The 14670-nt window shown below is 39.4% G+C and overlaps 1 protein-coding gene across 1 annotated transcript; it reads left to right on the top strand.

Annotated features, from left to right (window-relative positions):
* The first annotated feature begins 652 nt into the window (after positions 1 to 652).
* LOC136448149 (long-chain-fatty-acid--CoA ligase 5-like) lies at positions 653 to 14418 on the top strand. Its single transcript, XM_066447317.1, has 24 exons — positions 653 to 821; positions 2250 to 2397; positions 2851 to 2980; positions 3169 to 3283; positions 3745 to 3812; positions 4275 to 4376; positions 4779 to 4878; positions 5618 to 5796; positions 6268 to 6300; positions 6535 to 6586; positions 6783 to 6856; positions 7149 to 7226; positions 7672 to 7806; positions 8590 to 8672; positions 8855 to 8909; positions 9180 to 9275; positions 9679 to 9751; positions 9927 to 10015; positions 10357 to 10473; positions 10819 to 10872; positions 11526 to 11615; positions 11962 to 12063; positions 12311 to 12382; positions 12710 to 14418. Exons 2-24 carry the CDS (start codon positions 2273 to 2275, stop codon positions 12923 to 12925), a joined length of 2238 nt encoding a protein of 745 aa, XP_066303414.1. The 5' UTR covers positions 653 to 821; positions 2250 to 2272; the 3' UTR covers positions 12926 to 14418.
* The last annotated feature ends 252 nt before the right edge of the window (positions 14419 to 14670 follow it).

The following is a 14670-nucleotide window of genomic DNA, read 5'->3' on the forward strand; positions in this document are numbered from 1 at the left end:
TAGTTTGTATTTACTTAACGTACCTGCTTTGATAATGGTATCTATCGTGTTTGATGCCTGTAGTGCGCTATTTAACATTCCGTTTGATAAGGACTGTCATGTACTTAGGAAAATTATACTTATCGGGAAAGTATATAATTCTAGTAAACGGGCCATACAAGTTTACTATTGCAGAAATCTTCACGATGTATCCATCACACCCTTGAAAACGCATATTCTAAAATTCGGTAGAAGTTTCAAACTACGAATCTGAGACGGTTTTCCAGGTACATTCCCCTTCACGCACAGCTAATAAACTAATCGTTTCAGAAACGTCTCACAACAATAAATGCAGCATTTGGGAAGTTATCAAATAGAGAAATAATCTTTTGGCATATTTTCTTCTTGTATATTCTCTAAAATTTTCCCTTTTTATAATCTGTAACGCTCTTATTGTATCTACTTTTATGGGGGGGAAGGCAAAGTACAAGCAGAAACCGACGTCTTTTGTTGTATCGACTTTAGAGGTCACCCCTATTATACTGCACCGGCGAGTGAACAAATGGGTCGGTAGGGGGCGTGGTCTCGCGCCCTGCTCCAATTCGTCAGCCACAATCACGGCTGTCAATAGACGCGAGGATAAAGTATACTAACCAGGGAAACCCGATATCAGCTCCCGGTACGGGTAACCCAAACCTGGAGACGCCGGGCAAACTTCTTAAAGGGACGCTTAAGATTTTTAAGTTCCGAAATCCTTGGATTTCAAAAGCCCGGCAGTTGGGAATAGAGTGTGGGAGAGGCGGAGGTTTGGAGGGGGTGTGCCGTGGGAGGACTTATCCAAGGTAAGCCTGTACACTGATCTATGGCATAGAGGGGAGTTTTACACAGTGTTGTGTTTACATTCTTGACAGCTGGACTAACTATAGCTGTCAGCGTTGCAAGAGCGGGGGGGGGGGGGGTAGCTTTGTGTTGTGCTCGATTATTGTAGCCGAAAAATTATTGCACACTCTTCTAGTTCCGAAAAGCAGGAAAAATCTGCCATAAATTCAGTTAGGAAAAGTCGAAATTTGTCAAATATGTCCCGACCTAACCCGGGGTTAGACTCGGAAGTATCTAAGGCACCTGCCCCCAAGCGCTGATGACGCATGTCGATATTTTTAGGTCCAGACGTTTCGTGACCACACGTAAGGTCGGGATGCCACGGCTATCTTCTATAAAAATGTTTATACAGGCCCGGATTTAGGGACGTAGAAATGATCTACATAAAAACTAGACCTAGCTGACTGATGGTTATACAAAATAATCTGGGATTTACGGTTTTTGAAGTCTGAATACTCAGTGAAAGGAATTCAGAAAACATAATGATCGCAGTCAGTACAGTTACACGTGATGGTATTTAGAGTGGAGTAGGAGTTATCTAGGTTGCCAATTAGATCTATTTTAGAAGCACTTTGGCGATAGCCTGAGTGCCAGCCTTTTCAGCTTTCGTCCGCTACCCTAGCTCCGCTGCGCTACCCAAGCTCCGCTGCCGGCGAGGAGCGGAGCTTGGGTAGCGCGTGACGGAAGCTAAAAAGGCTGGCACTCAGGCTACTTTGCTGACGTCAAACTGTGACAAAGACAAGCTCTCATCTTTCGCATAGCCATGCGTTTGTGGACAGTAGATGACTACACGGTGCCAACAGTGAAAGATAGCTTGCATTTTGATATGTCGGACGTGTTTAGTAGATCGTTAAATCCTTAATATGAAACGTATACTCTATGTCAAGTTTTCTTACGAGCTTAATGCAGAACCAACACTAGTAAAACTGGACATATTGCGTTACTAATATAACGTCACCGGACGGCACGAAACATTGGTGAAAATGTCGGCCGCCGCTGTATGGTCCCGATAGTACTGTCAAACAGATCTCTGGTAACTAGGGTAAAAGGTATTGACGTGAAACATTATGACGTACTTATAATTAGCTGTGAAGGACGTTCTAGAACAACGTTGTGTGACACCTATCCCCCGTTAAATCTCTCATGTGTCATGTCACAGCTACCATGCACAATGGGAAGCTCTAGAAATATGTCTCTTTGAAATACGTCACAAAAGATAAGTTTCCCCTTGTTATATGACAATGGTATTGTACCAAACAATTCGAGGCTCTAAGTAGTAGTTTACAACAATTAAACGACACAATTGATTGTGTATGACACAATAAAACAAAACATACAAATTCGTGTTTCTTTGTGATCGCATGTTTTATGGGATTTTCTGTTTTTTTTAGAAAATCTACGCCGGGAGTCCGCGATGTTGGGCGGAGCCTGTCGCACCTGTATCCGCCAGCTCGCCCGGCGCCAGGCCGCTACGGGCCCGCTCAGACTGGGGGCGGCCGCCAACATTGCCACGCCAGGCATCAGGGTAACGACCCAAAGGTATGACTAGCTCCAGTCAACGGGCACAAAATTTGGGGTGGACCGTTTTCAACACAAAGATATGATGCATCGGACTTTGAAAATCCAAGTTTTCAAAATGACTAACCCGATTAGCTTGAAAGTTCATATGTGTCAACTTGGTATACGTAGAAGTCATTCTGGAACAAGTTTGAACTGATTTAATTCCTGTAGACTGTAGCTATATAGTAGAAAATCTGGGTAAGTCCGGTTTGTGTTGGAAATAACAGTTGTTCCAGAATGACTAACCCGGTTGATTTGGACACGTGACATGTTCTGAAAACTCCCGAAAACTCCCTCAAACGTACGTTCCTCAACTTTCACCTTGTTAAATCTCATTACGTTTTATATATTCTCTCTGTCAGTCCGTGTGAGTGAATTACAATGTATGTATCATATATATGTTACATATTGTTGTCTTTTACGTCTCTTTAGATGCATTGGGATGGAGAGTGTTGCGGCGTTGGGGGTGGGGGCAGCCGTCCTGGGCGGGGTGCTCATGAGAAACCGACCCCGTCCCGTCACGCCACCTTGCGACATCAGCATGCAGTCCCGCGAAGTGCCTGTAAGTACAACAGCGGGTAACTTGACGAACGTTTTGTTTCAGAATGTGTTTGTTTGGAAAATGTTCCTACAGATAATTAACAAGTACTGCGGGAAGCAAAAGCGTTTGCCAAAAGTCGTTTGGCCAGGCGAAACGCAAATACAGCGAAAACAACAGCTGATGTGTTTCCATTGATTCCTGTGTGTTAGGGGACTGGGGGAGGGCGCATCCCGGCTTATTTGGAGGGGGACAAGCTGGTGGAATCTTGCTATGACGGCATGCAGACCCTCCACGATGTCTTCAAGCGGGGAGCAATGGTTTCAAGTAAGTACATCGATCAATCTTTCAGAATCCACACAAAAAACTTACAACACCAAGCTAATACATTGCAATCAACTCTAATTGTAAGGGGGCTTGCCCCTCCCTCTTCCTTTGTTTGTGATTATTGGAGACACTTATGACATACTTTTCTCTTAGAAATATATGAAATGAGATGAACTAGCAGTAGATAAGGCCACCGAGAGTCTCACCGCGCGAAAATGATTTGGTTCCGTCCTTGGTGCTGAAAGGAGTATCTTCCAATGAACGTCGGAGTTATTTTCAGAGATTTATCATGCATTATGTTGACGACGAAGAATGCAGTGGATTTTTTTCTCATTTGTGTTATTAACAATCACGGATTTCAATTTCTTTTGTTTTCTATTTTGTCTACCGTCGGTTTTAAACCAGGAGAGTGTGTTGAAGTTATGGTAAAATACCAGCATGTACTTCTCTTTTCCACACAGACAATGGTCCGTGTCTGGGGTGGAGGTCGGGACCAAACAAGCCTTATGAGTGGGTCACATACAACGAGGTACGTTCAACATACATGTGCAGTACACTTATAAGACTTAGTAGATATTTCCTAATATTTAATATTTTCAAATTCTGCCATAACATTTACATTGTACTATAGGCAGTTGGAACATAAATTGCTTTGCTTAAATGTGTGGTAACAGTCTCCATAATCCCTAATTTTTCTGTTTTCTATATATTTTAGATTTTGTGTATATACCTTCTAAAGGGATTGCAGTTCCAATCTTCAGCTCATGATCATCTAGCTAGTCATTTAAATATCTGGGCATAACAAAGTATTCTATTGACCATCTTACTGTTTCTTGTAAACATTTTAAGTATTTCTACTTCTGAGTTCTAAATATTCTTGATGTGGAGACTGAATGACATGTTTTGTGTTGCTATCAGTCAAGGTTGATTGGGCACTGCAGGATAACTAAAGGTGATTGGTTGGTTGATGAGTTGATTGATTGATTGACAGGTGCTGGACCGTGCCACCCACTTTGGGTCAGGACTGATCGCCCTGGGATGTAAACCCAACCAGACCAGCTTTGTGGGGATTTTCTCTCAGAACAGAGTCGAGGTGAGTCAGTGTCCACCTCAATCCATCACCAAAGAAAAACACTTTGTATTCAGAAAGGTATTTTATTTGTGTCTGTGTCTGCATCAGTGCCAAGAACGAGCAACATGGAATCTTTCTAGCTAATTCAATTTCATCAGAGTAATGCTAGTTCACTATTCTAGATCAGTTAGTCCTATCAGGTTATCTTCTAAGTACGTCCTCTCTATAAAGTTATCTATCATGCAGTTGATTTACAATATGGACTATATGTATTATATGTGTGTATCATCAAATTGTAAGTGACAAACCTTTGCAAAAATGATGTCTGCGAGCTCTACAATGTCAATGAAATCCTAATAGTTCCTGGCTCAAAATGTTCTCTAAATCTAAGTCTACTAACCAGTCTCCATGTCCCGTTGCCAGTACGTTGTTGCTGACCAGGCGTCCAACATGTTCTCCATGGTGACGGTGCCCATGTACGCCACCCTGGGAAGGAGTGCCCTGAGGTTCATCATCAACCAGGGTAAGCATGGACCATCCTAAACCAGGGTAATGTTATCATCAACAACCATTGCGAGTTACCATGACAATCTGGGGTCAAGTGTGGCATGACATTTTTGTAATCATCTAACAATAAGCAGCACTCGTATATGCATGTATATTCCCCAGCAGTTTCTCTAATACTGTAACTGTAACAACATTACCATCTACCATCCCAACATCTGCTTGGAGATTACTTAACAGGACTTCCATAACCTAGCAAAATTTCACTATATGACCATTAGTTAGATTTTTAGATATTTGAGGTAGGTGTGACACCATGTTAGGCATGTGTAAATCATATATCTAGAAAAGTGTCACATCATTAGAGATTAGCTAGTCCACAATCATTCGTGACTTAACATGTACCAACAACAGCCATTCTAGGTCATGTTAGCTGCATTTCTTTTGTATGCTCAAGCAAAATGTATTTATCATGTATGCGTAACCATACACATCACCATGTCTGAAGTTACTGTAAATTCATTTATGTTCATGGGGACTTCATTTTGTAGTAGGGGAAAGGACTCTTGCAGTGTTATGATACAATGGAGACACATATTCATGGTGTCATGATTTTGCAACAGAAAGTTTATCATAAAGACCACAAAAATAAAACCATCACAGTCATTACAAGATGTACACTATTTAATTTTGCATCTGTTCAACATGAAGACCACAAAAGCCATAAATCATTCCAAGATGTACACTATTTTACACAGCCCAACTGGAAACTATCCTCTGTGACGAGGAGTCCAAGGTCATGCTCCTGCTGACCTTCATCAGTAACAAACAGGTGTCGACCGTCAAGAGGATCATCACCACGGAGGTCATGGCTGATGAGGTCATCCTCATGGCAGAACGTCATGGCGTACAGATGTTGGCCTTCAACGAAGTTGTGGTGCGTTTACTGTAGTTTCATTTATTTCTGCAATGATTTAATTTTGAGGTAGGAGTGGAAAGGAAGTTTTTGGGACAACAATATTGTATAGCTTATAATTTTATAGGCCGTGTCACAGTTAACAGTGGAGAGGCACCACAAAGATGAAACCACTGCAAACAATTTTTAAGACACACAGTGCAAACTGTATTGTCATGCTTTTTTTTATTGTATTATCTGTCTTTTAGAACAATACTCATGTGTGATATGTGACAATGGAAGTAGATGTTTTGACACACCATATGTTTATTGAATGTTTCAATTATTTTTGAATACTATCTACATTTTAAATTTACTAGTTCATGAAACTCAGTACTGGTTTCTCTGAACCTTTTAGATTTTCCATTCATGGATAAAGACAATTGCATGTTTGTAAGGGACAGGTTTCCTTATGGTCAATTTGGTGACTCTCTGTGTTCTATTCTCTTTTAGCGTTTGGGGCAGCAGCAACCACACGACCAAGTGGTAAGTTTTTGTTTCACGGTCTTGCAGTGGTAGAACAACATTGCCATGTACAAAGAAGACAATGCATTGTCACAATCACGTCATGCTAACAGCATTCTCACAAACAGCTCTTTGTTCAATGTAACCATTACTCGAAGATACTTCCTGATATTACACTTTTTAATGCTCTACCATCTTGATAATATTATAAAGACTATAAAAAGATAAGCTACTCATTCTGACTTTTTGCTTTAGCTACCCAGTCCTGACGACTTGGCTACAATCTACTACACCAGCGGCACAACAGGTATGAAATATGATCATAGTATTCGTATGTGCAGTGTCTCTTCTTTTACCTTTAAGACTACATTTTCTACCGGTGTCACATTTTTGACAACAATAGTATACGTCCGCAACACCAATCACAAGCCATTGGCTACAGGATAATACAAGTCAGAGTATATATAGCGGTGAAAATTATCAATTGGTTTCTGTACATTCAGGTGACCCAAAGGGAGCCATGTTAACACATCGGAACCAGATAGCCGAACTGGGAGGTGCTGTGGGGCATTTCCAGGTAAGATACAGCTTCACAAGATGTATGGGGTCTTGTATCTTTATCTAATGATAGACTGGTACAGTGGTATCAGAGTCACACAGATCATGTAGGAGAAGCACAATGTCTTTCCAGGTATTGGTAAATGTCTAAGTGGGTATTTTGTGCATCATATATGGAAAAAAGCCATGCAGACCCCAAAGAATGGCCAAGAAATACACCACAATCTTGAGAAGAAACTGCTATGCAGCTGAGCTTTGCTAATCTTTTACATTGTACTATTACATTCAACAATATTTTGTCTCGTTCTCAGGACACCATCAAGTTTTGTCCAGAAGATGTCTACATCTCGTACCTCCCTCTGGCCCATGTGATCGAGAGAATCATGCAGGTATATGAAGCAATGTGCTTTGATACAACTTGTGATTAACTGTCGAGTGCAATGTTCTGGTATTCTTTTATGTTAGCATATCTGATTCAATATTCCCTTCAATGACGTTTGGAACTGTACATGGTTTACAACCTATTATTATGATATAGCTAAGTGGCAAAATGACAAGAAATGGGTTTTTGAAAGCACCAATATCTGAGAAGACCATTTCACGTGCAATAGGAGAATCTGCTTGATTATTCCAAATTCATTTACCTTAAGTTTGCTGCTAGGGACTTAATTTCACAGTAAGAAGGGGAAAAGAGTGTGTTTTAAGTTCACTGTTGAAACGACTCAGTCTGTAGTAATACAAAGGAATAGCCTATTGTGTCATGGTTTTGCGGTGACCTCTTTAGAAAATGAAATCATCGCAAACATCTGATTGTTCACTTTGTCTCCTCCGCAGCTGTACCTGTTCACACACGGCGCCAGTATTGGGTTTTTCCGTGGTGATGTGAAGGAGTTGATGAGTGACATCCAGGCTCTCCAGCCCACCTGTATGGCCACTGTGCCCCGTGTGCTCATCAGGATACATGACGCGGTGAGAGCTTCATTTCAAATCCTTACATATCAATGAGGCATACATCTAATGTGTTTCTTGTATTTTGTATCTATTGACAATGAAGACGAGTCATTACACTGAGTCAGCCTAGGCAGCTCTTGTTGGTAACGGCTGATCCACAAAATACAGACGGACATACAACTTATATACATAACTTGCAGTAAATTTATTTACACTATACATGGTATAGAATACAATACAATACATAATAATGCAGCTGTACAGAATTGATAACAGATAGAAGTTCTGGTTGAAAAAAATTCATTTTAGGTCATCCTGGTCTCCCGGTAATCATAGACTTTACCCTATGTGCTCACCAGGATCCATGATGTGGTAAGATTGATAAAAATAAACATAGGATGTCCCTGTAGCTCAATTGGTAGCAGCCTCACAGTTAAACTCCTGGTACCAATTACATGTAGTTGATAACTAGGAGATCTCGGTTCGAAACCGGGGAAGGACATCCTGGTTGGAGCTACATTTGTCTTTCGGCAAAGATGTAAAATGGGGGTCCTGTGATCGAGGAGCAAAAAGCTGTTTGAAGTTGCTTGAAAGATTTTGTAAGTTGAAAACTTCAGAATGCGCTGTGTTATATAGGCCACAGACTGCTACCATTAGAATACAATATTCTGCAGGCAGTAGAAATGCTGTCTTGGGATTGTCATTTGTCATGTGCATGATTACCATCACAGTAGAGCTTTAGGGAAATCCTTGCTTAGTGTTTTTCTTTGAAACATTTAATCCAACATGGCATTTTTTTAGGTTATGGCAAAAGTACAGGGGAGTCCTATGAAGAAACGTCTGTTGAAAGCTGCTCTTCAGTCAAAGGAAAAGCAACTGGTGAAGTAAGCAAATAATGTGACAGTCATATATTTATCTTCTCTATATACTTGCCCATCAATTCATTTTTACTACGATTACTTGTAGATATATGATGAGGAGTCAATAAGGTTGGCGAATAATTTTCTAAGCACAAGTATTAACAAGTTACAATCAATGTTTGTCTCCTTTATACAACCTCTTGCAGGGGAATCCTCCGAACTGACACCTTCTGGGACAAGCTGTTGTTGAAGAAAGTACAGGTATGTACCAATGAGGACATGTTTCAAAGACCAGTAATATTAAAAGAGAAAAAAATATAGACTATGAAAAAAACATCATATTTTCAGTGGAGTGAAGGTTTTATACAATAATACAGATTCAGATGTAACTGCCTTTAACCTTTATAGCACACTGAAGTAGCCGTTTGGTATCCAATTCCCTACTGGTTAGAGTTAGGCAGCCGAGAGAAGGTTAATTAGATTGTGTAAGATCATCAGATTTTATAAACTCTGTGGTCTTCTTTTCCTCAGGACCAGCTTGGAGGAAGGGTCAGACTGATGTTCGTGGCAGGGGCTCCGATTTCTGGGAAGATCCTCACCTTCACCAGATGTGCCTTTGGAGCCAGTGTAAGCAGTTTTCTAAGATTATCAAATAATGGACACAGCATGCAGACACTAGAATTTCAATAAATAAACGGAATTCGATAAGTTAGCATAAATCAGATATGCAGTCCACTTTTTTAAAAGTACTTGAATCAAATAGTGTACTGCGCTCACATGTAACGACATTGTCACTTGATCAATGGAACAAAATGTGCTACATGTATATAGGAATGGCCAGAGTATGATGCCTTGAGGAACCATTTTATCAATGAACATGAATGCAATCAAGCAATCAAGAGAACTTGTCTAAGCACTACTTCAGTGAAACACCATGATCATCTCTTAAACTATATGTTAATCAGCCCTGGATTATTAACGTTATGAGAGTAAGTTCTAAAACTTTTGACATAATTTTTGCCATTCCCAGGTGTTTGAAGGTTATGGCCAGACAGAGGTATCCGGATCAGGTACATTCACCATCCCGGGGGACAACTCAATTGGTAAGTACACTTTAAAGCATAATGTTTCGGTACAAATCCTGACATCAACAAATACGTCTTTGTGGAGTTCTGGCTGAAAAGTTAAAGTTTCATTTTTGGTCTTCATAGTTTCCCAGTTATCACAGTCTTTTAAGCCTGACTTTAGCTGTAACCAGTGTACATGATGTTTTGACAGGTCACGTTGGAACACCGCTAGGCTGTAACCTGGTCAAACTGGTGGACGTTCCTGACATGAACTACTTCACTGAGGACAAACAGGGAGAAGTATGTTCTACATCTTATCATAACAGTAAAAGCATTCTCTAAAATATAAATGATATAATCATACATGTACATGTCAGGTGCTTTATCACTGTCTATTATTAGAGTGCTAATTTAGATCTTCAAAGAGAATTACCACAATATTTTGTAACTCAACTGTGAAGAATTAAGATTTGAACTAATGTACAATGCCTTGATCTTGATAAATATTTCAGTCAAGATTATTGATGATAATGCACTCTTATGAAAGGTATTAGCAAACGCTCTATGTTAGGATTATATTTTATAAATACATTGTATATGCAATAAAATAAGGGACCTAATAGTGTGCAAATCAACCCCAGGTGTGCTTCAAGGGACCAAACGTCTTTAAGGGCTACCTTAACGACAAGAAGAACACGGACGAGACCATTGACGGTGATGGCTGGGTGCACTCTGGAGACATCGGCATGTGGTTACCTGTACGTACACCTGAGAAACCTCACAGCATCCAAACACGTACATTGTACCTAATGTTAGAAACCAACCTTTGATAATAATATGATGCTTACTTTATCTTTGTTAACCACATAAAAATATGCCCTTTAGATCGAAAAAGACATCTGATTATCACTTGATATTAGTTTTTATATTACAGTTGTAGTAGTCTTAAATATCTTGAAATGTGTCTAGTGTCTTTTAATGTGACCTCTTTCATTTGCAGACAAAATGTTTTCCGCTATCTTTTTGCCTGTTGTAATGTTTTAAATTCAAACACATACAGGTTTTAGCCTTTACTATATCATTCACAATTTGTGTTTATCCAGAATGGCACTCTGAGAGTGATTGACCGTAAGAAGAGCATCTTCAAGCTGGCACAGGTGGGATATTCTGAGTTTTAACTGTGTTAATAACTTTTATTGTGCTTTAAAGGAGTCCTTAACTCCATAGGGGGGAGTTATGTTCCAATAGATGATAATTTTAGGAAGTAAAAATGAATACTTTTTACAGTATACGATATAGTACCCACTAGTCCCGTGCGCATCAAAAAGCATTCAGTATTGTACCGAATTCCCAGGAGGCCCTCTATTTTCTGATTAATTAAATAAAACAACCTGAGCCTATGGCCTAATACAATGTGCCTGAAAAGGCCTGACAAAAGTTAGATCACAAAAAGAATGTCATGGGGGTTAAGAAAAACTCGTCTTGCTATGTGTTCTTTTGTATCTTATTAACAATTGGCCTTCTTCTTGTGCTTAACCACCCTAATAAATGCCGAAAATATCCACGATTAATGATGTATGTTTACGCATAGGGAATACATGGGTAGGGTCTGCATGGGTTTAGTGAGTATCATATTGTTTTAGAAAACACACCTTGTAAAATTTACCACAAACAGAATTCTGTAAAAAGTCGGCTGATTATGTATTAATTGATACATAATCTAGTGGAAAATAACACCCCCTTCTGGAGCTTAGGACTCCTTTAAGGTGCTGGTAACAGTTCCAGGGTTAATGTTCTTATACCATTGCAGGGTGAATATGTGGCTCCAGAGAAGATAGAGATGGTATACAACACTTGTCCTCAGGTGGCACAAAGCTTCGTGTACGGAGACAGTCTGAAGGTAAAGTTATCAATATGACAACTATCAATTGTGTGAATCAATTATAGATTACTGATCATCAATATTATTATGATAAGACAAAGGGAATGTATTTTCTTGCTCCTGTCTTTTCTCAAGCTATATTCATGAACTAGAAAAACGGTTAGCTTTGCTTATTTATGATGCAACAACAATAGGGAAACACAGTATGTACTTACATTGTTATGCTTCTATCAAATTGCTTCCGGTCATTTTCTTGACAGGGACAACACTATTTTCTCTTTCAAAACTTGTACAAAAGAGTTTTTTAACAAAAACAACTTTTGATTGACAGGTAATGTTGTTTTCTTGTAACTTTGTTTTCTAGGCAGTTCTGGTGGGAATCATTGTGCCAGACCCCGATGTTCTGACATCATGGGCTGCAGCTAAGGGGATCGGTGGCCATGTCGATGCCCTCTGCCAGAATGAGGTAAAACTGCAGGTCCATGTTAAAACAATACATGTGAATGAATGTATGTTTGTATGAAAAAAATGAAGAAAGAAAAAGTGCAATGGGAACATTGAGGAAACATAGAATCCCTAAAATTGAAGATATTACAGGATTATAACTGAAGACCAGACTACAAAATGGCCTCCCATTGCTAAGAGGTCGGTAGGAAGTTAGAAGTCTCACATTCAACTTGAAGTTATAATCATCACATTATGGTCCTCTACAGGAAGTGAAAAGTGCCATCTTCCACAAAATCTGCACCTTGGGTGATCAGGCAGGCCTCATGGGGTTTGAACAGGTAACGTTTCTTTTTATATGTTTACGACTGTCAATTCCATATTTGATGACATTATTGATTAAGACTACACCAATAAAAACAATGCTAAATTGGGATATCAACAGCGAAAGACAGTTTGACAGGAATACCTGCACCTTGGTTCCATGGGGAGAACCAGTCATCGCAAGTCCTATTTTGGTATGAGTAGATCAAATCTATCGGTCCAGTCTTCTTGTATTTACAGTACAAAACTTATGTGTTTGCCCATTGAGGCTGTTTAGTTGTTATGCGAAAACAAACAAAAGTTGCAACATTTTTTGACATTACTTTTGTGATTCTGTCAACCAGGTGAAAGACATCTTCCTGTGCCCAGACCAGTTCACCGTTGAGAACGGGCTGGTCACCCCGACCTTCAAACTGAAGCGGAGCCAGCTCAAGGACACATTCCAGACACAGATCGCCGACATGTACCAGAGACTGGACCTGGCCAGGGAAAACAACAACGCGGCCAACAACATCAACATGAACATCCCCAACAACGTGGAGCTCAAACAGGGACAGTAGTGGCTGGTGTTTGTTGTTCTTCACATCACGTCATTCTTAAACATACTCCATAAAACATTTGCTTAGTCAAGTGTACAAATTCTTACCATACCATGTGAAAGGATGGCATTTTGTTACACTAGTGATGTAAAGAACAAAACAAAGGCCACTAGTACTGTAGTTGGTTATTACTAGTAACTTGTCTCCAAAAAGTTGACTGCCAAGAAGTTGTTTGGAACTCAAACAGGGACAATAGTGGCCTTTGTTTTGTTTCTTACATCACGGCATTCGTAAATATACTTCACAAAACATTGCTTGGTCAAGCGCACAAAATCTTACCATGCCATGTAAGGATGGTATTTTGTTAGTTGCTTATCAACTGATCTCCAAAAGGTTGACCATAAAGAAGTTGTTTGGAACTCAAATAGGGACAATAGTTTCCTTCGTTTTGTTGTACTTTACATCACATCATTCGTAAATATACTTCACAAAACATTGCTTGGTCAAGTGTACAAAATCTTACCATACCATGTGAAAGGATGGTATTTTGTTAGTTGGTTAACTGAACTCCAAAAAGTTGCGCCTTTGTGCGTTTTATTGTCAATCCTTGAAAGTGTTTGTTTGTGTACATTTAAATATAGTTGACTGTAGCCCTTTATAATACTATACAAGTGTAGTGATGGTAACGATATGTATTTGAATGTGTGCGTATGTGTTGGTTGAAGCCGGTGTCAGAGTTAGAAATTGGAGGAAGAAGGTATAGTATAAGGGACATTGGGAAAGAGACAAAGGGGAAGTGAGCATAATATCTTTTTGATATGATAAGCGATGGAGCAAGAAGTATATGTGGGATGGATTTCTTAAAAATGTGGTAAAAACATGGAAAACAGAAGGAGGTGAAGAGGTTTTAGAGTAGCTTGAAAGATGGGAAGATTTTAAGGGGTCTGGATGCGGTTTGTTGCAGATAATTGTGAGAGAGGAAGAGTATCATTCAACAATGAATGCCGTTTAGTAGGAAGGATTTTTGTTTGTCCAAATGAGATGCTTGCATTGCAAGCAAAATGAGGAGCAGCAACTGGGCAGGATACTGGACTAAGGGTAACACACTTGTTCTCATGGTAAAAACATCACTTAACAAGGGAAACTTTAATTTTCACAATTATGTTGAGGTGTATTTAGACTTGCAAAGTTTCAATGATGTGAATTTTATTTGTGTCTGTACATTGCGAAGTCTTACAGCTTGGGTGCAAGTAGAGTTATATTATGTTACAGTTACTGAGTTAGAAGTATGTCTAAGCTTGTTTAGTTTTGATATGCATGTACTTACAAACCTGCCTTAACTTTATTCAATGAAGCCATGGAAGTGACCATTATCCATAAGTATTGTAAATGCTGCATTATGAAAGATGTAAATGATTTTCCTTGTCAATGTCAGACACTTTGTTTACAGAGAAACTTTGGCACTACAATTTTTGTCTAGACAGGAATACATGTACACTATTTGATGATGACTAGTGAAAGAAAACAGGTTACAGCTCTGAGCTTGTATTACTGTCGGTTAAGATGGCTAATGCTAGTAATAGCACCTTTATGATAAGCTCATTTGCATCTATGTAAATATCTTGTGGTTTATTTTAATAAATATCTCTGTATGACTAAAAGAGCAACATTTATTGGATGGTCTGATAGACTCACAATTCACTTACAAGTAGCAACACAATGTATAGTTCTATACTCTTTCTAGTCTTTTAAAAAAGATGCTGAGT

Source organism: Branchiostoma lanceolatum, chromosome 14 (assembly GCF_035083965.1).
Source record: "Branchiostoma lanceolatum isolate klBraLanc5 chromosome 14, klBraLanc5.hap2, whole genome shotgun sequence".
NCBI lineage: Eukaryota > Metazoa > Chordata > Leptocardii > Amphioxiformes > Branchiostomatidae > Branchiostoma > Branchiostoma lanceolatum.

Coding starts and splice junctions, on each gene's coding strand:
- LOC136448149 (XM_066447317.1), top strand. CDS start 2,273: ATGTTGGGCGGAGCCTGTCGCACCTGTATCCGCCAGCTCGCCCGGCGC. Junction 10,873..11,525: donor GCATCTTCAAGCTGGCACAG/GTGGGATATTCT, acceptor ATACCATTGCAG/GGTGAATATGTGGCTCCAGA. Junction 11,616..11,961: donor TGTACGGAGACAGTCTGAAG/GTAAAGTTATCA, acceptor TTTGTTTTCTAG/GCAGTTCTGGTGGGAATCAT.